The sequence below is a fragment of the Oncorhynchus tshawytscha genome, linkage group LG13, assembly GCF_018296145.1.
Source record: "Oncorhynchus tshawytscha isolate Ot180627B linkage group LG13, Otsh_v2.0, whole genome shotgun sequence".
NCBI classification, from domain to species: Eukaryota; Metazoa; Chordata; class Actinopteri; order Salmoniformes; family Salmonidae; genus Oncorhynchus; species Oncorhynchus tshawytscha.
In genome coordinates, this window is record NC_056441.1 from 49878154 (window position 1) to 49904000 (window position 25847).

The 25847-nt window shown below is 45.3% G+C and overlaps 1 protein-coding gene across 3 annotated transcripts; it reads left to right on the forward strand.

The window, feature by feature from the left end:
* Positions 1-24713, forward strand: LOC112244690 (CLK4-associating serine/arginine rich protein). Of its 3 annotated transcripts, none has more exons than XM_024412429.2 (21): positions 1-136; positions 11925-12064; positions 12284-12381; positions 12552-12653; positions 12850-12929; positions 13032-13116; positions 13218-13357; positions 13719-13815; positions 14005-14083; positions 14199-14272; positions 14581-14622; positions 15231-15425; positions 17403-17705; positions 17842-18030; positions 20481-20520; positions 22273-22333; positions 22437-22495; positions 22651-22697; positions 22808-22893; positions 23292-23316; positions 23987-24713. In XM_024412429.2, the coding sequence occupies exons 2-21, from the start codon at positions 11966-11968 to the stop codon at positions 24027-24029; spliced, it is 1944 nt and encodes a 647-aa protein (XP_024268197.1). In that variant the 5' UTR covers positions 1-136; positions 11925-11965; the 3' UTR covers positions 24030-24713. The 3 variants fall into 3 exon arrangements, 2 of the variants coding, with proteins under 2 accessions (XP_024268197.1, XP_024268198.1); XM_024412430.2 differs by having other exon boundaries at positions 17406-17705; XR_006078646.1 differs by lacking the exons at positions 23292-23316; positions 23987-24713 and having other exon boundaries at positions 20481-20524; positions 22808-22885.
* The last annotated feature ends 1134 nt before the right edge of the window (positions 24714-25847 follow it).

The window sequence follows — 25847 nt, forward strand, 5'->3', positions numbered from 1 at the left end:
CTTTGACAACATCCCGCAAACGCAGAGTGGGCTTCCGGTCTGAAGGAGGTGTGACGGGATGATATCGGCTGCCATCGCTCAGCCGAACAATTTGGAGAAACAATTTCAAGTGTGTGTTGGAGGTCTACAAAAACAGGTATCCTAATATGTGCCAAATAAATCAACTCAATTAATGTTGGCATGTACTGTATTTATACACAATCTTTCGAGTGCATTATTCCCAACCACACATGGAGGCCATCATTGCTAGTTAGCTTAATGACTAATTAGCTAAGAAAGAGCTAAGCGGCTAGCTAGCTCACGTTATTGGGACAGCAGTCATTGCGCTTAGTAGCTAGGAAATTCAAGAAGCTAAAACGCATTTTCTGCAGACACTGTGTTTTAAGTCTGCAAAACAAATGTCGCCGTACTTCTCGCTCTACTATGATAGCTAGGTTAACGTTAGCTAGCGTGCTACACTTGTACGTTTAGTGATAAACGGTGTTCACCATGTTTTGGTTGTGCTACAATGGGTTGTAGGGGCAGGTCTCAAATCAAAATAAATGTGTATTTGTCACATGTCACGTAAACAATAGGTGTAGACTAACAGTAAAATGCTTACTTACGGGAAAAATAGTAACACGAGGAAATGCACAATAAGTAACGATAACTTTGCTAAACGGGGTACAAGTACCGAGTCGATTTGCAAGGTTATGAGGTAATTGAGGTAGATATGCAAATATAGGTGGGGGTATAGTGACTAGGCAACATAATAGGTGATAAGCAGTAACAGCAGCGTATGTGATGAGTCAATGCCGAGAGTCCGGGTAGCTGTTTGGTTAACTATTTTTTTAAGCTGTTCAGTGTCCTAATGATTCCAGACTTCATGCATCGTTACTGCTTGCTGTGTAGTAGTAGAGATAAACGTCTGTCTTACTTGGGTGGCTGGAGTCATTGACAATTCTCAGGGCCTTCCTTTGACACCGCGTGGTATAGAGGTCCTGAATGGTAGGGAGCTCGGCCCCAGTGATGTACTGGGCCGTATATACTACCCTCTGTAGTGCCTTGCAGTCAGATGCCAAGCAGTTGCTGTACCAAGCAGGGATGCAGGCAGTCTAGATGCTCTCAATGGTGCAGCTGTAAAACTTTGAGGATCCCATGCCAAATCCTTTCAGCCTCCTGAGGGGGAAGAGGCATTGTCGTGTCTTCTTTACTACTGTTGGTGTGTGTGGACCATGGGTCATACCATGTCATTTCAGCAAACCATGACACTCACCATCTCAAATTTTTCGGAAATGTTTTCTTTTGTTAGAAACATAAGATTAGCATTGCTGAAATTTTATTTGGTTGTAATCTAATTTGATCTCTGAGAAATTAAGCTAATTGATTGCACCCAAATTGTCCCTTTTTAATTAATAGTATTCACACAATATTCAACAAATGTAGTACCCAACATCCGATTAAGATCAAACTCCTCCCTACCATTGAGTAAGACACGAGGAATCCAATAAAATGGTCAAAAGCCACCCACGGACCCCACAACAATCCCACCCCAACAACCAGTATGCAGGATCAGCTCTCTATGTTTGACAAGTAGTATGGTGCTGCAGCTTGGAGTATTGCTTCTTAATCCTTTGTGATGTAGCCTATTTCCTGTGAATCTGATGACGTTTTCCCTGTTTAGAGAAATTAGCCATTAAAGTCACTTGTATTATTTAGCATAAATTAGTGTGAACGTACCATGTTTTGCCCACTAGATGCCGCTGTTCCTTCTACTGCCTCCACACCCTTTTATTCATTTTGCTGGTCTCTTGTGTTTATTAAATGAATCACAACATTTTCTTAGCAACTTTGTGTAGAAAACCAATAGCTTTTGCTCATGATGAAAATACATGATGTGGTCAATTGTGTGGCAAAGCCAGTCCCCTGTCAAAGCAATTCCGTTTGTCATTTTCTTAGCAACCTAATGCTTCAACCCAACTCTCCTTGAATAGACCAACAAATGGCAGCTCTCTGAGAGGGCTATCCATTTGGTGCAATTCTCCTATGAGGACTTTTCCTACAAGCCCAGAACTTTAATTGAGAAATGGGCTAGTGACTAAAATGTTGTGACAACCTTAATAAAATAATACAATTATAAACCATTGAATTGCAGTCATATCTTTTTCGATTCAATTATTACCAATATGTGATAATTCCATTGAAACTAAATGGACGAAAGACTATCTTAGTGCTACGATACTTTTGGGAAACCCAGCCCAGCAAAATGGATAAAAGTAGCAGGAACAGTGGAATCTAGTGGGCATAACGTGGTACCTTCACACAAATTTATGGTAAATAATGCCAGCGACTTCAATGGCTAATTTCTCCAAACAGGGTAAAAAAAGCATCAACAGATTCACAGGGAATATATTACATAGTATGAAGAAGCAATACTTCAAGTAGCAGCTCCATGCTACGTATTCAAGATGGCGCCGATAGAGATGGCAGCTTCGCTTCTAGTCCTTAGGAAACTGTGCAGTATTTTGTTTATTTAATGTATTATTTCTTACATTGTTAGCCCAGAAAACCTTAAGTGTTATTACATACAACCGGGAAGAACTATTGGATATCAGCGAGACGTCAACTTACCAGCACAACCAGGAATTCGACTTTTCCAAAGTGGATCCTTTGTCTGCACCTCCCAGGGCATTTGAACTGATTCCAGAGGCTGACTCAGAAAAACAACACTGCCAGAGGAAAGGGTGCCGGAGCAGTCTTCTAGTGAGGCTTCGGATGCGCACACAACCCACCGCTGCCGAGTATACTACTCGCTAATGTCTAGTCCCTAGTTAATAAAGTCAACGAAATCAGGGCAAGAGTTGCTTTCCAAAGAGATATCCGGGATTGTAACATATTCTGTTTCACGGAAGAATGGCTAGCTGGGGACATGCTGTCGGAGTCCATACAGCCAACGGGATTTTCAGTGCATCGCGCCAACAGGAATAAATATCTCTCCGGTAAGAAGGGCGGGAGTGTATGTTTCATGATAAACGACTCATGGTGTAATTGTAACAACATACAAGAACTCAAGTCCTTCTGTTCACCTGACCTAGAAATCTTCACAATCAAATGCCGACCGTATTATCTCCCAAGAGAACTCTCCTCGGTTATCGTCACAGCCGGGTATATCCCGCCGCAAGCGGATAGCAAGACGGCCATCGAGGAACTTCACTGGATTCTTTGCAAACTGGAAACTATATATCCTCAGGCTGCATTTAAAAAGCTAATTTGAGAACAAGTCTACCTAAATTATATCTGCATATCGATTGCTGTTCATGAGCAAGTAACACGCTCGAACATTGCAACTCTAACTTCCGAGATGCATACAAGGCCCTCCCCCACCCTCCTTTTGGCAAATCTGACCATGACTCCATTTTGTTGCTCCCCTCCTATAGGCAGAAATTCAAACTGGAAGCGTCCGTGCTTAGGTCGATCCAATGCTGGTCTGACCAATCAGATGCCACGCTTCAAGATTGCTTCGATGGACTGGGATATGTTCCGGGTAGACTCGGATAATAACATTGACGTATACGCTGTCTCAGTGAGTGAGTTTATAAGGAAGTGTATAGGAGATGTTGTACCCACTGTGACTACTAAAACCTTCCCAAACCAGAAACCGTGGATTGATTGCAGCATTCGCGCAAAACTGAAAGCACGTACCACCATATTTAATCATGGCAAGGCGACTGGAAATATGGCCGAATACAAACAGTGTAGTTTTCCCTCCGTAAGGCAATCAAACAAGCAAAGTGTCAGTATAGAGACAAAGTGGAGTCGCAATTCAGCGGCTCAAACATGAGATGTATGTGTCAGGGTCTACAGACAATCACGGATTACAAAAAGAAATCTTGCCCCATTCGCGGACAATGACGTCTTGCTTCCAGACAAATTAAACAACTTCTTTGTGCGCTTTGATGACAATACAGTGCCACCGACTAGGCCCGCTACCAAAGACTGTGGGCTCTCCTTCTCCATGGCCGATGTGAGTAAAACATTTAAACGTGTTAACCCTCACAAGGCTGCTGGCCCAGACGGCATCCCTAGCCACGTCCTCAAAGCATGCACAGACCAGCTGGCTGGTGTGTTTACGGACAACTTCAATCTCTCTCTATCCCAGTCTGCTGTCCCCACATGCTTCAAGATGGCCTCCATTGTTTCTGTTCCTTAGAAAACTAAGGTAACTGAACTAAATGACTGTCATCATGAAGTGCCTTGAGAGGCTAGTTAAGGATCATATCACCTCCACCCTACCTGTCACCCTAGACCCACTTCAATTTGCTTACTACCCCAATAGGTCCACAGAAGATGCAATCGCCATCACACTGCACACCGCCCTATCCCATCTGGACAAGAGGAATACCTATGTAAGAATGCTGTTCATTGACTTCAGCTCAGCATTCAACACCATAGTACCCTCCAAACTCATCATTAAGCTTGAGACCCTGGGTCTTAACCCTGCTCTGTGCAATTGGGTCCTGGACTTCCTGATAGGCCTCCCCAGGTGGTGAAGGTAGGAAGCAACATCTCCACTCCACTGGTCCTCAACACTGGGGCCCCACAAGGGTGTGTGCTCAGCCCCCTCCTGTACTCTCTGTTCCCCCATGACTGCGTGGCCATGCACACCTCCAATTCAATCATCAAGTTTGCAGACGACACAATAGTGGTAAGCTTGATTACCAACAACGATGAGACAGCCAATAGTGAGGAGTTGAGGGCACTCGGAGTGTGGTGTCAGGAAAACAACCTATCACTCAATGTCAGCAAAAAAAGAGATGATCGTGGACTCCAGGAAACAGAAAAGGGAGCACACCCCTATCCACATTGACGGGACAGCAGTGGAGAAGGTGCAAAGTTTGAAGTTCCTTGGCATACACATTACAGACAAACTGAAATGGTCCACGCACTCAATGTGGTGAAGGCGCAACAGCGCCCCTCTTCAACTCAGGAGGCTGAAAAAAAGTGACCAGGCGGTGACAAACCCTCACCAACTTTTACATGTGCACGATTGAGAGCATCTTGTCGGGCTGTATCACCGCCTGGTATGGTAACTGCACCGCAAGGCTCTTCAGAGGCGTTGTGCAGACAGCACCATCACCAGGGGCAAACTACTAGAGGTCGACCGATTAATTGGAATGGCCGATTAATTAGGACCGATTTTCAGGTTTTCATAACAATTGGAAATCTGTATTTTTGGGCGCGGTATTTTTATTGATTTTTTTATTTTTACTACATCTTTATTTAATCTTTATTTAACTAGGGAAGTCAGTTAAGAACACATTTTTATTTTCAATGACGGCCTAGGAACAGCGGGTTAACTGCCTTGTTCAGGGGCAGAACGACAGATTTTCACCTTGTCAGCTCGGGGAATCCAATCTTGCAACCTTGCAGTTAACTAGTCCAACGCAATAACGACCTGCCTCTCTCTCGTTGCACTCCACAAGGAGGCTGCCTGTTAATCGAATGAAGTAAGCCAAAGTAAGTTGCTAGCTAGCATTAAACTTATCTTATAAAAAAACAATCATAATCACTAGTTAACTACACATGGTTGATATTATCTAGCGTGTCCTGCGTTGCATATAATCTGACTGAGTTTACAAGTATCTGACTGAGTGGTGGTAGGCAGAAGCAGGCACGTAAACATGAATTCAAACAGCACTTTTGTGCGTTTTGCCAGGAGCTCTTCGTTGTGCGTCAAGCATTGCACTGTTTATGACTTCAAGCCTATCAACTCCCGAGATGAGGCTCGTGTAACAGAAGTGAAATGGCTAGCTAGTTAGCGCGCGCTAATTGTCGTTGTGTTGCTGGTTCGAGCCCAGGTAGGAGCGAGGAGAGGGACGGAAGCTATACTTTTACACTGGCAATACTAAAGTGCCTATAAGAACATCCAATAGTCAAAGGTTAATGAAATACAAATGGTATAGAGAGAAATAGTCCTATAATTCCTATAATAACTACAACCTAAAACTTCTTACCTGGGAATATTGAAGACTCATGTTAAAAGGAACCACCAGCTTTCATATGTTCTCATGTTCTGAGCAAGGAACTGAAACATTAGCTTTCTTACATGGCACATACACTGCTCAAAAAAATAAAGGGAACACAAAAATAACACATCCTAGATCTGAATGAATGAAATATTTTTATTAAATACATTTTTCTTTACATAGTTGAATGTGCTGACAACAAAATCACACAAAAATGATCAATGGAAATCAAATTTATCAACCCATGGAGGTCTGGATTTGGAGTCACACTAAAGTGGAAAACCACACTACAGGCTGATCCAACTTTGATGTAATGTCCTTAAAACAAGTCAAAATTAGGCTCAGTAGTGTGTGTGGCCTTCACGTGCCTGTATGACCACCCTAATACGCCTGGGCATGCTCCTGATGAGGTGGCGGATGGTCTCCTGAGGGATCATCTCCCAGACCTGGACTAAAGCATCCGCCAACTCCTGGAAAGTCTGGTGCAACGTGGCGTTGGTGGATGGAGCGAGACATGATGTCCCAGATGTGCTCAATTGGAATCAGGTCGGATGAACGGGCGGGCCAGTCCATAGCATCAATGCCTTCCTCTTGCAGGAACTGCTGACACACTCCAGCCACATGAGGTCTAGCATTGTCTTGCATTAGGAGGAACCCAGGGCCAACCGCACCAGCATATGGTCTCACAAGGGGTCTGAGGATCTCATCTCGGTACCTAATGGCAGTCAGGCTACCTCTGGCGGGCACATGGAGGGCTGTGCGGCCCCTCAAAGAAATACCACCCCACACCATGACTGACCCACTGCCAAACCGGTCATGGTGGAGGATATTGCATGCAGCAGAACGTTCTCCACGGCGTCTCCAGACTGTCACGTCTGTCACATGTACTCAGTGTGAACCTGCTTTCATCTGTGAAGAGCACAGGGGGCCAGTGGCAAATTTGCCAATCTTTGTGTTCTCTGGCAAATGCCGAACGTCCTGCACGGTGTTGGGCTGTAAGCACAACCCCCACCTGTGGACGTCGGACCCTCATACCACCCTCATGGAGTCTGTTTCTGACCGTTTGAGCAGACACATGCACATTTGTGGCTTGCTGGAGGTCATTTTGCAGGGCTCTGGCAGTGCTCCTCCTTGCACAAAGGCGGTGGTAGTGGTCCTGCTGCTGGGTTGTTGCCCTCCTACGGCCTCCTCCACGTCTCCTGATGTACTGGCCTGTCTCCTGGTAGCGCCTCCATGCTCTGGACACTACACTGACAGACACAGCAAACCTTCTTGCCACAACTCGCATTGATGTGCCATCCTGGATGAGCTGCACTACCTGAGCCACTTGCGTGGGTTGTAGACTCCGTCTCATGCTACCACTAGAGTGAAAGCACCGCCAGCAAAAGTGACCCAAACATCAGCCAGGAAGCATAGCAACTGAGAAGTGGTCTGTGGTTATCACCTGCAGAACCACTCCTTTATTGGGGGTGTCTTGCTAATTGCCTATAATTTCCACCTGTTGTCTATTCCATTTGCACAACAGCATGTGGAATTTATTGTCAATCAGTGTTGCTTCCTAAGTAGACAGTTTCATTTCACAGAAGTGGGATTGACTTGGAGTTACATTGTGTTGTTCTAGTGTTCCCTTTATTTTTTTGAGCAGTGTATTTTACCTGGAACATATTGCACTTTTACTTTCTTCTTCAACACTTTGTTTTTGCATTATTTAAACCAACTTGAACATGTTTCATTATTTACTTGAGGCTAAATTGATTTTATTGATGTATTATATTAAATAAAAATAAGTGTTCATTCAGTATTGTTGTAATTGTCATTATTACAAATAAATAGATAAAAAATCGGCCGATTTTAATCGGTATCGCCTTTTATGGTCCTCCAATAATCGGTATCGGCGTTGAAAAATCATAGTCGGTCGACCTCTACAAACTACCTCCCCTCCAGGACGCCTACAACACCCGATGTTACAGGAAGTCAAAAAGGATTATCAAGGACAATAACCACCCGAGCCACTACCTGTTCACCCTGCCAAGGTCAGTACAGGTGCATCAAAGCTGGGACAGAGAAGCTGTTTTTCAATCTCTATCTCACGGCCATCAGATTGTTAAACAGCCACCACTAGCACAGAGAGGCGGCTGCCTACCTACAGACTTGATATCATTGACCTTGATATCATTGTCACTTTAATGTTTACATATCTCACTTGTATATAATGTACAGTGGGGCAAAAAAGTATTTAGTCGGCCACCAATTGTGCAAGTTCTCCCACTTAAAAAGATCAGAGGCCTGTAATTTTCATCATAGGTACACTTCAACTATGACAGACAAAATTAGAAAAAAAATCCAGAAAATCACATTGTAGGATCTTTTATGAATTTATTTGCAAATTATGGTGGAAAATAAGTATTTGGTCAACAACAAAAGTTTATCTCAATACTTTGTTATATACCCTTTGTTGGCAATGACAGAGGTCAAATGTTTTCTGTAAGTCTTCACAAGGTTTTCACACACTGTTGCTGGTATTTTGGCCCATTCCTCCATGCAGATCTCCTCTAGAGCAGTGATGTTTTGGGGCTGTTGCTGGGCAACACGGACTTTCAACTCCCGCCAAAGATTTTTTATGGGGTTGATATCTGGAGACTGGCTAGGCCACTCCAGGACCTTGAAATGCTTCTTACGAAGCCATTCCTTCGTTGCCCGGGCGGTGTGTTTGGCATCATTGTCATGCTGAAAGACCCAGCCACGTTTCATCTTCAATGCCCTTGCTGATGGAAGGAGGTTTTCACTCAAAATCTCACGATACATGGCCCCATTCATTCTTTCCTTTACACGGATCAGTCGTCCTGGTCCCTTTGCAGAAAAACAGCCCCAAAGCATGATGTTTCCACCCCCATGCTTCACAGTAGGTATGGTGTTCTTTGGATGCAACTCAGCATTCTTTGTCCTCCAAACACGACGAGTTGAGTTTTTACCAAAAAGTAATGTTTTGGTTTCATCTGACCATATGACATTCTCCCAATCTTCTTCTGGATCATCCAAATGCTCTCTAGCAAACTTCAGACCGGCCTGGACATGTACTGGCTTAAGCAGGGGGACACGTCTGGCACTGCAGGATTTGAGTCCCTGGCGGCGTAGTGTGTTACTGATGGTAGGCTTTGTTACTTTGGTCCCAGCTCTCTGCAGGTCATTCACTAGGTCCCCCCGTGTGGTTCTGGGATTTTTGCTCACAGTTCTTGTGATCATTTTGACACCACGGGGTGAGATCTTGCGTGGAGCCCCAGATCAAGGGAGATTATCAGTGGTCTTGTATGTCTTCCATTTCCTAATAATTGCTCCCACAGTTGATTTCTTCAAACCAAGCTGCTTACCTATTGCAGATTCAGTCTTCCCAGCCTGGTGCAGGTCTACAATTTTGTTTCTGTTGTCCTTTGACAGCTCTTTGGTCTTGGCCATAGTGGAGTTTGGAGTGTGACTGTTTGAGGTTGTGGACAGGTGTCTTTCATACTGATAACAAGTTCAAACAGGTGCCATTAATACAGGTAATGAGTGGCGGACAGAGGAGCCTCTTAAAGAAGTTGTTACAGGTCTGTGAGAGCCAGAAATCTTGCTTGTTTGTAGGTGACCAAATACTTATTTTCAACCATAATTTGCAAATAAATTTATAAAAAAATCCTACAATGTGATTTTCTGGATTTTTTTTTTTTTTTTTCAAATTTTGTCTGTCATAGTTGAAGTGTACCTATGATGAAAATTACAGGCCTCGTCTTTTTAAGTGGGAGAACTTGCACAATTGGTGGCTGACTAAATACTTTTTTGCCCCTCTGTATACTATATCCTTCTATCTATTGCATCTTAGCTGCTCTGTCACTGCTCATCCATATATTTTATACTTATATTCTTATACTTTCTTATATTCTCATCGTATTCCTTTACTAGATTGTGTGTATTAGGTTTTGTTGTGGAATTGTTAGATATTACCTATTAGATACTGCTGCACTGTCGGATCTAAAATCATAAGCACTTCGCTACACTCACAATAACATCTGCTAACCATGTGTATGTGACCAATAAAATTTGACTAGTCAGACATAGAGAATTGATACTGTATACTGGTTGTTGGGGTGGGATTGGTGTGGGTGGTCTGGGGCTGGCTGTTGACAATTTATTCGATTCCTCATGTCTTACACATTGTTAGGAAGAATTATAGTCCAAATCAGATGTTGTGTACTATATTTATTGAAGATTATATGAATCCTATAAATTAAAAGATCCAATTTGAGTGTTATCAATTAGCTTAATTTCTCAGATCAAAATATATTTCAACAAAAGAATGTTTCAGGAATGCTAATCTTATGTTTCTAACTACAGAAACGATTTCAGAAAAATTGGAGCTGGTGGGTGTAAATCCTCTTTCTTGACCTTTTTTCAAGTGGAATGTTAATTTCTTAGTGATGTGGACACCGAGGAGCTCTCGACCCACTCCACTACAGCCCTGTCGATGTGGATGGAGACTTGCTCGGTCCTCCATTTCCTGTAGTACACGATCAGCTCCTTTATGTTGAGGGAAAGGTTGTTGTCCTGGCACCACACTGCCAGGTCACTGACCTCCCTATAAGCTTCTTATCGTCATCAGTGATCAAACTTAATGATTGTGTTGGAGTTGTGCACGGCCATGCAGTCATGGGTGAACAGGGAGTACAGGAGGGGACCAAGCACGCACCCCTGAGGGGCCCCCGTGTTCTGTGTCAGCGGGACGGATGTGTTTCCTACCCTGCCAGGTCACTGAATTGAATGTTAATTTCTCTACCATAAGCCGCCTCCAACATTGTTTTAGAGAATTTGGCAGTATGTCCAATCAGCCTCACAACCGCAGACCACGTGTAACCACACCAGCCCAGGAGTTCCACATCCAGGTTCTTCACCTGCAGGATTGCCTGAGACCAGCCACCCTGACAGCTGATGAAACTGTAGGTTTGCACAACCAAATCATTTCTGCACAAACTGTCAGAGATCGTCTCAGCGACGCTCATCTGTGTTCTCGTAGTCCTCACCAGGGTCTTGACCTGACTGCAGTTTGGTGTCGTAACTGACTTCAGTGGGCAAATGCTCACCTTCAGTGGTCACTGGCATGCTCTTCACGGATGAATCCCGGTTTCAACTTTACCGGGCAGATGGCAGACAGCGTGTGGTGTTGCGTGGGCGAGCGGTTTGACGTGAACACCGGTCCCATGGTGGGGTTAGGGTATAGGCAGGCATAAGCTACAGACAACGAACACAATTGTATTTTATCAATGTCAATTTGAATCCACAGAGATACCGTGACGAGATCCTGAGGCCCATTGTCGTGCCATTCATCTACCTCGTGTTTCAGCATGATAATGCACGGCCCCATGTCGCAAGGATCTGTACACAATTCCTGGAAGCTGAAAATGTCCCAATACTTCCACGGCCTGCATACTCACCAGGCATGTCACCCATTGAGCACGCTTGGATGCTCTGTATCGACAGTACGACAGCATGTTCCAGTTCCTGACAATATCCAACAACTTCGCACAGCCAATGAAGAGGAGTGGGACAACATTCCACAGGCCACAATCAACATCCTGATCAACTATGCGAAGGCGATGTGTCACGCTGCATGAGGCAAATGATGGTCACACCAGATACTGACTTGTTTTCTGATCCACGCCCCTACCTTTAACATTTTTTTTAAGGTATCTGTGACGAACAGATGCATATCTGTATTCCCAGTCATGTGAAATTCATAGATTAGGGCCTAATGAATTTATTTCAATGGACTGGTTTCCTTATATGAACTGTAACGCCGGTATTGTTAGTTAAGTCTTTATTGTTGGATGTTGCATTTTTATATTTTAGTTCAGTGTAATATGGTATTGGTTCTGTCCTGTCTCCTCACAGCCACCGTGCCCCGCCGCGCCCCCACACCCAGCGGAGCCGTCATGTGGCAGGAGGCCCGCAAACATGAGCGCAAGCTGCGCGGCATGATGGTGGACTACAAACGCCGCGGCGAGCGCCGGCGAGAGTACTACGAGAAGATCGTAAGTCGCCCCAGCGCGCTGCTTTGCTTTTCTTGTGCATAGCCCGTTACACTAATCATCAAGATCTGCAGAACTTCATATCATCTGGTGTTTTAGTGCTGGGCTGGAACGAAAGCCTTTTGCACCCTGTAGCTCTCCAGGACCAGGGTTGGTGATTTACTGAATGAAGATTCCCCATGCTCTGGTGTTCTCCCTTTCACCCTTTCCTCTCCTCTACAGAAAAAGGACCCGGCTCAGTTCCTTCAGGTTCACGGCCGGGCCTATAAGATCCATCTGGACTCGGCCGTGGCGCTCGCCGCAGAAAGCCCCATCAACATGTGAGAAGAGAAACACGCATACAACAACACATGACATGCATATGCATACGCGCCACCATGTCTTGCTTTTACATACGCAAACGCATGACATAACACACAAACGTACTTTCTGCACACCGTGGCACCACCTGAGAACACTAATCGGTATGTTATGTTCTCTGTTGCTGCAGGATGCCCTGGCAGGGAGACGCCAACAACATGATTGACAGGTTTGACGTGAGGGCACACCTGGACTTCATACTCACCTACACCCCTCCGCTCCTCAGCACAGCGTAAGTGTGACTGAGCTCTCTCCTTCAGACTTCCTACCTTATTACGCCGCTAGTATGGCGTGTTCACTGATGTGTATTATTACACACACAGGTTGTTTTGTTGTGGTTTGATGAAATGTGATATGAAAGGTCAAATGTGTTTCGTGGGACCACTGTTTTTCGCGAAACATATTGAAGTGTTGCGTTTGGGTTGCAGCACCCCAGAACAGGAGTCGGAGGAGAGGAAGTGCAACTATGAGCGTTACAGGGGCCTAGTGCAGAACGACTTTGCCAGCAGTGAGTATCCGCCGGTGTTGGTAATGCCATGTCTCTTGTGCCTCCCTCCCAGTGGGTATGTTGTTTTTCTGTGTTCTCTAACCTCCCGCTGTCCCTCTGCAGTCTCTGAGGAGCAGTGTTTGTACCAGATCCAAATGGACGAGCTCTATGGTGGCCTGCAGAGGCCAAATGAGGATGAGAAGAAAAAGTTAGTCCTATCCCATCTTTTCACATTCTATATGGTTTCTAGAAGTATGCACTAATTTACAGATTGTGTTGATTATTAATAAGCCCCTCCCTTTTGTTTAGGCTTGCTAAAGAGAAGGCTACCATTGGCTACACGTACGAGGACAGCACTGTTACGGAGCCTGGGGAGGAGGAAGAGAAAGGGGAGGAGGATGACTCTGAGAACAGCGAATCGGAGGAGGACGAGGGCATCCCAGACATTGGTGAGTCCCAATACCTTCTCACTCAAGCAAGTATGAGTTGTCGGGTTGGATGGACATGGGGCTTATTCGGCTTTGCAGCCTGCTGCCGACGGACTGATCTACAAATGGCCTTGCATCAAAAAATGTAATAAATTATTATTTGTAGTTCAATCACAATTTACCCATAATGCAGCATGTTGACTGCAATGATGAACAAGCCAGTGTTGCCAGGTCGCAGTTGTAAATGAGAACTTGTTCTCAACTAGCTTACCTGGTTAAATAAAGGTGAAATAAAATTTTAAAAGCCCAGTAAATGGTAATGTATGTGGAATGTGATTATGTATTATTTTCTCATACCACTGTCGTGTGCGTGTGTTTTCAGACGTGGAGGTGGACGTTGACGAGCTCAACACAGAGCAGGAGTTGGATCTGAACAAGATGGCCAATCCATATGGAATGGCAGAGGGAGATTTTGTAAGGTCAGTCTGCCTGCTTCCATTGTGTTTGGCAAAAAATTGTATGTGTTGACATTGCATTATCGCTGGAGTCAATGGAAATGGCTATGTTTCTATTAAATAAGTTGCTTTCATTGCGTCTTTTTAGCAAAGGTAAAACTCAAATGTTTGCTGTTAAACACACTGTATGTTAACTGGCCGACTGTTTGACAGGATGCTGAGGAAAGACAAGGATGAGGTGGAGGCCATTAAACACGCCAAGGCTCTGGAGGCAGAGAAGGCCATGTACTCGGTAAGAAAGAATCAGTGTGTGTGTGTCCGGTGTGTTGCTGTCGTGTCAATGATTGTTGGTAGGCCTATGCTTTCCCCTGATCATGTCACTGAGGGTGTTTGTGTGTGACCCTCAGGGCCGTCGCTCTCGCAGACAGAGGAGGGAGTTCAGAGAGAAGAGACTGAAGGGCAGACAGATCAGCCCACCCAGGTAAACAGCAGTTGATACCAGGGTTTAGGGTCCAGTGTCGTCCGGGTTAGGGCCGGGGTAGGCCGTCATTGTAAATAAGAATTTGTTCTTAAATGACTTGCCTAGTTAAATAAAAAATATGAAAATTGGTTTGCTTTGTGAATTTAATAGAATGAAATGGAATTGACCCCCAACCCTGATTTTAGAAAAAATAACAATGTATACCATACGAGGTAACTCACCTCATCCACTACCAATGTGTAGCACACACATGGTGCGAGACACACTGTCACACCTCTTTAAACCCTTTCTCTGTTTATGATCTCCAGCTATGCCAGGAGAGACAGCCCAACCTACGATCCCTACAAACGGTGAGTGGGAGGCCAACCATTTTACTTTCTAAGTTTTTCACTTTTTAAACGTCCATCTAATACTATATTTTGACAAGGAAAGTAATGGCACAGTCATCCTTTTGATCAGTGCTAACAACTCATGATGAACTGCTTGCTCGTGAGGCTGAGGTAAACTTTTAATCAGTAGAGATGGCACTGATGATTCTCCCCTCTGGCAGCGTGACAGGTAGCTTAGCGGTTAGAGCTAGTTTGAATACCTGAGCCGACTAGGTAGAAATCTGCCCTTGATGCGAAGTGCATCATACTACGAAACGTTCTGTATTTTTTAAAGTTCTATATGTTAACTTGATTGCTGTCACACCAGTGGACTAATTAAACAAATAACAAAATATCGTTTTTGAGTGGAATTTTCCTTTACCCCTAATTGCTCCAGGGTCGCTGCCAATAATGGCTGATCCCTGGCCTTGACCCCAATCTCTGAAGGTGTCTCAGGGGGAGTGGGATATGCAAAAAAGACATTTCCATTTTACACCACACACTTGTACAGTTTACATGAATGTACATGTGTGAAGCAGGACAAATATAAGCACCCCTATTTGATTTGACCTCCGTCCTCTCCCCCTCAGGCCCCAGTCGGAGTCCAGTTCGGAGTCACGGTCCCGCTCCCGTTCCCCAGGCCCAGAGAAGATCACATTCATCACCAGCTTTGGAGGCAGTGACGAGGAGGCTGCCGCGGCAACCCAAGCTCCACCCCCTGTCCACTCCGGCCACACTCCCGCCAACTTGCTGCAACACCCCGCAGGTCATAGCAGGGGCTCCCGGTCGGTAGCTTTCCCCTTCTGCTTTCCATTGGTTGTTTACTCCTGTCAGTCATGTTGCTGTTCAGTGACTACAGCTGTAGAGATTTGGGCTATAGAGATTTGGTAGGTGAAGTGGAGCTCAGATTTAGGTTAGTTTGTTTGACTTGAATAGCTTACAATTCAAGTAGTGTGACATTTTAGAGATGCGTAATTAGTTTGTGCGTCACAAACAGCAAATTCTGCATGTTATTCTGTGTTATGGTAAATCAATGAGATCACATACAGTACCAGTCAAAGGTTTGGACACACCTAATCATTACATTTTTTTTCCCCCTTCTACGTTGCAGAATGATAGTGAAGACATCAAAACTATGAAATAACACGCATTGAATCATGTAGTAACCAAAAAAAGTGTTAAATAAATCAATATATTTTCTATTCTTCAAAGTAGCCGCCCTTTGCTTTGATGAGAGATTTTCACACAGAAGATGGCCCTATTTGGTAAAAAGTCAAGTCCATATTATGGCAAGAACAGCTCAAATAAGCAAAGAGAAACGACAGTACATCATTACTTTAAGTCATGAAGGTAAGTCAATGCAGAACATTTCAAGAACTTTGAAAGTTTCTCCAAGTGCAGTCGCAAAAACCATCAAGCGCTATGATGAAACTGGCTCTCATGAGGACCGCCACAGGAAAGGAAGACCCAGAGTTACCTCTTGCTGCAGAGGATACGTTTATTAGAGTTACCAGCCTCAGAAATTGCAGCCCAAACAAATGCTTCAAAGCGTTCAAGTAACAGACATGTCAACATCAACTGTTCAGAGGAGACTGCGTGAGTCAGACCTTCATGGTCGAATTGCTGCAAAGAAACCACTACTAAAGGACACCAATAAGAAGACACTTGCTTGGTCCAAGAAACACGAGCAATGGACATTAGACCGGTGGAAATGTGTCATTTTGGTCTGATGAGTCTAAATTTGAGGTTTTTGGTTTTAACCGCAGTGTTTTTGTGAGATGCAGAGTAGGTATACGGATGATCTCCGCATGTGTGGTTCCCACCGTCAAGCATGTAGGAGGAGGAGGTGTGATGGTGTGGGGGTTGCTTTGCTGGTGATACTGTCTGTGATATATTTAGAATTCAAGCCACACTTAACCAGGATGGCTACCACAGCATTCTGCAGTGATACGCCATCCCATCTGGTTTGCGCTTAGCAGGACTATCATTTGTTTTTCAACAGGACAATGACCCAAAACACACCTCCAGGCTCTGTAAGGGCTATTTGACCAAGAAGGAAAGTGATGGAGTGCTGCATCAGATGACCTGGCCTCCACAATCACCTGACCTCAACCCATATGTGGGAAGTCCAAGACTTTTGGAAAAGCATTCCTCATGTAGCTGGTTGAGATTGTCAAGAGTGTGCAAAGCGGTCATCAAGGCAAAGGGTGGCTACTTTGAAGAGTCTCAAATAATATAAAATATATTTTGATTTGTTGAACACTTAACCAAAAACAAAAAAATATTAATTTATTTTAACCACATGATTCCATGTGTTCATAATGTTGATGTCTTCACTATTATTCTACAATGTAGAAAATAGTACAAATAAAGAAAAGGCCTTTAACTGGTACCAGTCCAACCTTTAACTGGTACCAGTCCAACCTTTAACTGGTACTGTAGCTCTTAACATTTAAAGCTGCCCTATACACCTTAGTACCACTCTCTTAAAGGCACCATGAGGTAAGGGAACGTATATTGCATGTACGCCATCTGTCTGTTCGGTATGGTTCACAAAGTAGCAAAAAGTCCTGAGCTCTACCTGTGTGTGGTTACATGATGATGATGATATGACCAAAAACAATGTACGGTACTGTAGTATTACTAGCAGCCTAACAAGAAATGAAGTAGATCAAAACAGAAATACAAACTGAGTCAAAGCAGACAGGATTAGAGCAGCCCGTGGGTCGTCGCTAAACACATCTGTGTGTCTCTCTGTTCAGCAGACGCCGCTCTTCCTCCAGCCCTTCCTCCTCTTCCTCCCACTCTTCCACTCATCGCTCCTCCTCTCGTTCCTCCTCTCACTCACGCCGCGACAGACGCCATGGAGGAGGGAGGGATGGACGACATTCCCGGTCGAGGCGGCGCTCCGACTCACGGTCCCGGGGCAGAGGAGCCAACGGAGGAGGGGGGTCACGGAGGAGATACGACCGGACACAGTCACGCTCCAATGACCGGGACAGGGAGCGAGAACGGGACAGAGACAGGGACGTGGGTCGTCGCTTTGCAGCACGCAGATGCACACGGTAAGGCAGCCCAGACAACCAGAAGACTTTTCTAAACTCAGTAAATCATGAACTCAATGTCTCTTTTTTGTACACTAAAATAAACTGGTGGACTGTTCGATGTTGTGCTGATCACATCCTTCTGTTCTCCTTCCAGGTCCAGCTCTAACTCTCGGCAGGGGGACCGTGCCAGGCCCGGGGGGGGTAGGCGGACTTCAGGAGGGCATCGGAGGGGGGTCAGCAGCAGCCCTAGCCCCTCCCAGTCCCCCCAGCCCAGCTGCTCCCCCTCCCCCTCACACAGAGGAGGCCCGCCCTCTGCCACTGCTCTCTGTGACAAGCTGAGAAAGTGAGTCCACTGACACCTGTACGCTCACAAACACGCACGCATCAACACGCTAGAGGTCTTTCACGGGTTGAAAAAGTTGAACCCATTCCGAAATAGGCCTGCGGCTTTCCCACCCGGACCCGATATGCAGAAATACAATTTCAAATAGAAAGACCCGTTCCGAACAGACCCGAGACCAACTAGACCCATTCCATATAGATCTGGTCGGATCTGAGTGAGGGAAGCAGCAGAAAAGTACATATTTAAGCTACTTTATTAGCCAGAGCTGATAATGCAAGAGAGGGGTGCCGCTCTAGAAGGGGTCAAAGAACAGCATTCTCATATAGGTGTTCCTTTTGTCCACGTGGGAAAGGGCAGTGTGGAGTGCGATTGAGATTGCTTCATTAGGTTACCTTTACTTCCTTGGGCACAGGGACTATGATGGTCTGCTTGAAACATGTAGGTATTACAGACTCAGTCAGGGAGAGGTTGAAAATGTCAGTGAAGACACTTGCCAGTTGGTCCGTGCATGCTTTGAGTACACGTCCTGGTAATCCATCTGGCCCCGCGGCTTTGTGAATGTTTACCTGTTTAAAGGTTTTGTTCACATCGGCTACCGAGAGTGTTATCACAGTCATCCAGAACAGCTGGTACTCTCGTGCATGCCTCAGTGTTGCTTGCCTTGTAGGGAGCGTAAAAGGCATTTAGCTTGTCTGGTAGCCTTGCGTCACTGGGCAGCTCGCGTACAGGTTTCCCTTTGTAGTCCATAAGTTTTCAAGCCCTGCCACATCCAACGAGCGCCGGAGCCGGTGTAGTAGGATTCAATCTTAATCCTGTATTGACTCTTTGCTTGTTTGATGGTTCGTCTGAAGGCATAGCGGGATTTCTTACAGGAGTCCGGTTTAGTGCCCCGCTCCTCGATGCGGATGTTGCCTGTAATCCATTGCTTCTGGTTGGGATATGTACGTACGGTCACTTTGGGGACGACATCGTTGATGCACTTATTGATGAAGCCGATGACTGAGGTGGTTTATTCCTCAATGCCATTGGATGAATCCCAGAACATACTCCAGTCTGTGCTAGCACAACAGTCCTGTGGCATCCGCGTCCTCTGACCACTTCCGTATTGAGCGAGTCACTGGTACTTCCTGCTTTAGTTTTTGCTTGTAAGAAGGAATTAGGAGGGTAGAGTTATGGTCAGATTTGCCTAATGGAGGGTGGGGGAGCGCTTTGTGTGCGTCTGTGTGGAGTAAAGGTGGTACAGAGTTTTATTTTATTTTAAAAAATTCTCCTCTGGTTGCACATGTGACATGCTGGTAAAAACGAGGTAAAACTGATTTGTTTGCCTGCATTAAAGTCTCCGGCCACTAGGAGCGCCGCTTCTGGATGAGCATTTTCTTGTTTGCTTGTGGCCTTATACAGTTCATTGAGTGCGGTCTTAGTGCCAGCATCTGTCTGTGGTGGTAAGTAGACGGCTACGAATAATATAGATGAGAACTCTCTTGGTAGATAGTGTGGTCTACAGTTTATCATAAGGTACTCTGCCATAGCTAGATTATTCATCATTCAATATGATTACAAATCAAATGTTATTTGTCACATGCTTTGTAAACAACAGGTGTAGACTAACAGTGCAATGCTTCCTTTACGTCGTACCTGTCTTGACTGCATCAAACAGGGATACGCTAGTTAAGCTAGCTAGCTTCCTAGACTAATTGAGGCCGCGTGCGCTTTCTCGTCCTGCACAGTTACAAATAGCAGCAACTCCATTCAGATTATTAAGTAGCAGCCTACCTGTTGGCTCTTGGTCGTTATAGCCGACCCGTCTCCTTTAACTTTTAATTCCATCGTTTTAATTCCATCTTTCATTGATTAGATATCGCCTCACTTTTGCCCCACACGGAGGCTATGTGACTGTAGCCTATTGCCGCTTTGATGTCTTATGATTGGCCAACGACAAGCTGTACGTGCCACTCTCGTGAAAAACAAGCGCAGCAACATAAATTCTACAACTTCTCTCTCTACTGCAGCAGTTGCGTTCAGATCTGTACGGGTCCTTCCAGACAAGTCCGTTAAAATTACACGTACCTGATACCAGTGACAATCAGATCCGACCCAGACCCGTGATATTTAGTATTCTGGATCCGGACCCGCTCAGGTCCGGGATTGGGTCTCTGGTAATCGGGTACAGGTAGATCCGTGAAGACCTCTAAAACACACACACAGACTCACAAATATGTACATACACACACAGACTCACAAATATGTACATACACACACAGCCTCCACCCTCATGTGCAGTTTAAAACAAACAGCAAATAGGTAGCTAATATTTTCCCAAGTCTGTCCTACAGTAGGAGCTCTCTGATGAGAAATGGTGACATTTTCAGCCCTACTTTTCTCCCTCCCTCTCTCTTTTTCACCCTTTCTCTCTCTCTCCCTCTCCTCTCTCTTTCTTTCTCTCCCTCCAGGCCTGATACTCCGGGTGGTAAAGAGACAGGAGCTGCCAAAGTCAGTAAGAATTTGATCTAGCTGGGTTTGTTGCTAAAGTCTACGCCTCCCTCACCCCTGACAGGCTGAGCTGGTTGTCCATCAGGCTGGGAATCCCCCCCCCCCCGAATGCCACTGTGCACACAGAGAATGGAAATCATATGAAATGTCTTTTGACTGCCTCTCTCTGTGGAGCTTCCATTGTAACTGGTGACCTTACCTCCCCCTGAATGCAGTGTAGAGTTAAACCCTTCTCTACTCAGTTTAGAGTGTGGTTGCAGGGTTAGCCTACCTCGAAAGGGCAGAACCTACATCGCAGAGTGGAGTATGACAGAGACTTTATCTGACACTTCTTTCCCCTCCTTATCCCTGAATGGACTTGTGTTCCCAGCACCGTTTCTGTCACTTATGTATCTGTCTGTTTTATGGATGTTGCTGTATTCTGCGGCTCTTACTGCGCTATGGAGGGTGTTGCGGTCAGACCAGAGAAAGAGAGAGAGAGAGAGAGAGAGAGAGTGTGTGTGTGTGTGTGTGTGTGTGTGTGAGGAGAGGTGTGCCCCCCTAAATCTCAATGAGGCGTTTCACTCTACAGGTCGACAACCCGTTGTAAAGCTAGTGCCCTAAGACTGAGGGGAAAGCACTGATATGTCATTGTCAGAGGCTCTTAAATGGCTTCTTTTCCTTGTCTCCTTTCCTTGTTTCCTCTCTTCCATCACCACTGATCTGAAAGGACTGGGTAAGTCAAAGCAAAGTAGTAGTAAAGGAAGCCATATAAGAGTAAAGGAGGGAGAGAGTAGTCTAGAGTCTGGGTGCATTCCAATAGTCTTAAGTGGCTTCCTCTCCTCGTCTCCATTCTTTCATCTGCGCTGACAGTAAAAGAACTAGATAAGTGAAGGCAACGTACTGGTAGGCATACTCTATATTTATTTAAAATCGCCTATGTTTCAGATCAGCCTAAGTGAAGGCGACTCAGGAGAGGTCATTTAAGGCTGTTAAGCACACCCCTGCTATGTAGTGAGGTCGGAGCTCTCAGGTGCATGCAGCTGACGTGGACAGCAGAGCGGTGGGGGGGGGGCTGGGCTTGTCTGAGCAGGCAGGAGAAATACACCACCACGCCTCTCCACCCAGGGCTTAACAGCACACACTGTTACCTGCTGCGTTCCCTTTAGAGACACTATTCTTTGATATGAACCGCTCCAGTACAGGGGATTCACAGGGAAAGGAATACATCCGGGTTGCTGAATCGAAAGCGAGCGTTAGAGGGATGGGTAAATGAATTCTGTAGGCATTTTGGCCTGTAATGTGTGCTTGTCTATCCACGAGCTGAATTCCAACCTGGCCAGGGAGTGTAAGCAGGGAATGTGCAGGGGAGGGGAGGGCTGCTGGCGCTACTTGTGGTCAACATTTGCCAGACTGTTCTGTTCTTCCCCCCCCCAACTCTCTTACCCTTAGCTGTCCTCACAACATTCACATGTTATATACATGGAAATGCATAAGGCATGTAATACTTAAGAGTCCAGTTCCATGTAATGTGATCCTGTCCTGCTACTGGGTACAACAGCTGCGGGTCACGGAGTTCGGGCCTCCTCGCCACACGTAGCCGGATCTACCAGTCCAGCAGAAAACAGGACAGGAGATGACAAACGGCTCACGTTATTTACGACTCTATACCCCCCCCCTGACCAACCGTGTCCCCTTAATTTCACACACACGCACACACCCTGCGCTCCTGCCCTGCGAGTGTGTGTGCTGATGCGCGCCTGTCTCTTACAGCCCAAGATGACCCCGCAGGAGAAGCTGAAGATACGCATGCAGAAGGCCCTCAACAGGCAGTGTGAGTAGACAAGACTGGACTCTGTTTGGTCAGTTACAACTCCTTGATGCTGTGTTTGTATGTACATATTCATCCTTCCTCTGCTCTTCTGTTTCTCCCTCAGCCAAGGCGGATAAGAAAGCAGCCCAGGCGAAAGTCACTCAGCAGGAAAATAAGCGAGCGGTGCGTGTGGAATTGTGTTTGTGAACTGCTAGCCAGCCCCCCCAATTATAGCATAATGTGTGAAGTTTCTTGAAACAGACAGTTTACCCCTAAGACAGTCCTTTGATATATATGTTGTCGTCTGCCATTGGCCCTCATGGCTGTTGACTTTACAGGAGCGCGAGGGAGAGCTCAGAGCCATGGCACGCAAGATCCGCATGAAGTAAGACTGTGTGTGTGTGTGTGTGTGTGTGTGTGTGTGTGTGTGTGTGTGTGTGTGATGCTGCATTGTGGTGCCGTATGACTCTGGTTAAACGGTGGTGTGTGTTCCAGGGAGCGTGAGCGTCGGGAGAAAGAGAGGGACGAGTGGGAGAGACAGTACGGACGACAAAGCCACTCGCCCTCCCCATCGAAATATGGTGAGTTCAGTGAGTCACCCCTTACTGTTATATCATTGTTAAATCCATGACGGGAAGTGTTCAATTGCACACTTTGGGGAAAAGGGTGTCGAATCGGGACGCAGCCCATAAGCCTGTGATAGTGGCTCAGTACTAGTTGTCAAGTCAAATCAAATTTGATTTGTCACGTGCCAAATACAACAGGCCAACAGTAGACCTTACTGTGAAATGCTCACTTACGAGCCATTTCCCAACAGCGCAGAGTTAAAAGGTAAGAAAATACACCCCCAAAAAATGTTTTTCACTATGGCACAGTGGCTCAGTACTAATTGTGACAGTGTTGTTATTGAACTTTCTGGCGGGCTGTTGTGTTGGTGGTCATTCCTTCACCGATGTCTGTCCTCTTGTCTGTCCCTCAGGTCGTGACCACAGCTCATCCAGAAGGTATGTGAAAAACCACAAGAGTCTCTCCTCTTGAGGAAGGATGTTGCCTCTCACGCACTTTTATCTCAGTAGCACATCGTACTGTCCCTCTGCGTTCTGTCACAACTCTTTCTCGCCCTGCGATGGGGAAGTGTAAGATCACTGAAGTCCATATACAGTTTAGAGTGATTTAACACAATGTTGAGCTTATGAATATATTTCCCCTTTCTGTAACGCTCATGATCTCCAGTGTTCTATCTGTGACTCACAGGACAGACATACTCTCTTTGTTCCTTTCTCTCTCTCCTCCTCTCTCTCCCTTTCACACACTCCTATTCAAATGTGTTCTCTCTCCCTCACACGCACCCACATTCAAACTCTTTTGTCCCAATCAAAAACATGCATACTCTCACAGAAGGCTGTCAGTGCTAATGTTAGGCCCCCTCGTCCCTAGTCCTCCCTGGGGAGTGTGTGGCCTGCCAGGCCGGCTGTGGTATTGGGGAGTGGGGACAAACTGAACCCGGAGTCTCAGTACATCAGAAACAGATGAGGCTTAACACTGTCAGTCTCAATACTCTACAGCAGTGCTGCACTTAGACCATGTGTGCTCGACAGAAATATGGAAGTTTTAGTTAAATTTTTAAAAAGCACTGTCACCTGAGACTCACTCACTCTTTTCTCGGGTTTCCAGGAGGTCCCGTTCCCGGTCGAGGAGTCCATATTACCGATACTAAACATACCGTTGGGACTCACCAACCCCCACACCCCTCCTCACCCTCTCCTCTGCCTACTCTTCCAGTGAAGAGATGAGAGGAGTGGGGGACAATGTCCTGAATGGAAGAGTGGTAGAGAGAGTCTGAATGAGAGAGGTGGAGATGGAGAGAGGAAAATGGAGGAACTGAATTGGAGGCCGGAGGTTGCTATGAGTGATGGATTTTGTACGTTATTGCTGACAGCTTGTCACATCTGGACACATTTCAGTATCTCAGTAATTCTACATACATATTCTCTCCTTTATGATGGCCTTAAGTTGCTTTTTCTCTTCTATCTCTGCGCGCTCTTTCCCCTGTCCATTCCATCTCTCTCTGAGAAGGGGGTGTTGGCATCACTGTCTTATCACAGGAATAGGATGTAAAAGAATTGTATTGAAATTTGACCTTCATCTGTGTACATAATTTTCTTTGATTTCAAATGAGTGAACATGAATGAAATCCTGAGGGGTTGTAATAGCCCCGTGTGTGAGTATGAAAAATAATTTGTATGCCATGCCCCCCCAACTGCTCACCCTGTGAATTGAGACATGATTGTACTCTTCTGAGGTAACAGATGAAGTCTTTGTTTGTTTTAGTCCAACTATGATAAGATGTCAAACTGGGAAGTCCAAATAAAACGCACAGAAGTATCTGATGTAGTAGGTCTATTGGTTTGGTATGTCTTTACTTGGAACGTTATCTCTCATACATGCATTATAAAGGTGCCCAAGGCATAACTTCACTATTGAGGCTTTGTTGAGACAAGAAGCAAAGTGTCTTGTCCAACACTTGATTAAAGTTGTTTGGGCTTGGTTATATTAAAGTCAGTTACCAAGCTGGTAGTTTGGTTTTTGTATGTAAGATTCAGTACTGTTTAGCATTTACAATTATACAGTGTATAATGCATTTTTTTGAAACTGTTGTGCTTTAGCCTACTGGTAAGATCAATTCACTAAGTGATGAGTGTGAATGCTTGACCTCTTATGTCGGCATTTATAAGTATTACCTTACATTCCATTTGAATGACTACTTTTAGCCACCAGGTGGCGCCAAATAGCTAGTTTCATCAAATAACCTACGTTTAACACACATTTTGTCCGCATGTGTTACATTGTCAAACGTGCTGGTTACGTTGTTGTAGCTATTCATTTACAATGTTTAACACAATACTTTTTAGCTATATTGTTTCCTAACCTGTCTGAATCATTTTCCAAACAAGATAGGCTAGAGCCTAGGCTACTTAGTTTGTCTTTGTAAAAGTTTTACGGTCAGGCCTATGGGTTTTCCCCGCCACTGTATTTTATGTCGCGTCTGGTGAGTAACGAAAGGAGAAACTAACAGACCGTTTACTTTGGTTTCGAAACTAGCCGGACAGCAAAACACCTGTCTTCAGCTGCCTTGATAAAGCCACTTCCGCCTCACCCACATCCTCAGCAAGTAGCTATAACCAGTAGGCTGCATAGAGGCTAGGGGTGCAAGGAGGAAGTGGCTGTGCAGCTGTAAAATCCTATTGTTGCCTCCCCACCATCCCATGTATTCTGCAAAGCGCATTTCCATATCCTCGCATAAAGTAGTTCCTGAAATAAAACAGGCCACTAATATTGATTGCTTATAGAAGCCAAACCAGCCTAGACTATGATGAAACCACTGCAGGAGGACTGTGTGTGAGAGAGAGAGAGTGTGTATTATGTTTTTGGTGTTTACTATCCTTGTGGGGAACAGAAGTCCTCACAAGGATAGTAAAACAATGAACATTAGGACAAGTGGATGCATTTTTCTGGTCCCCCACAAGGAAGTGTA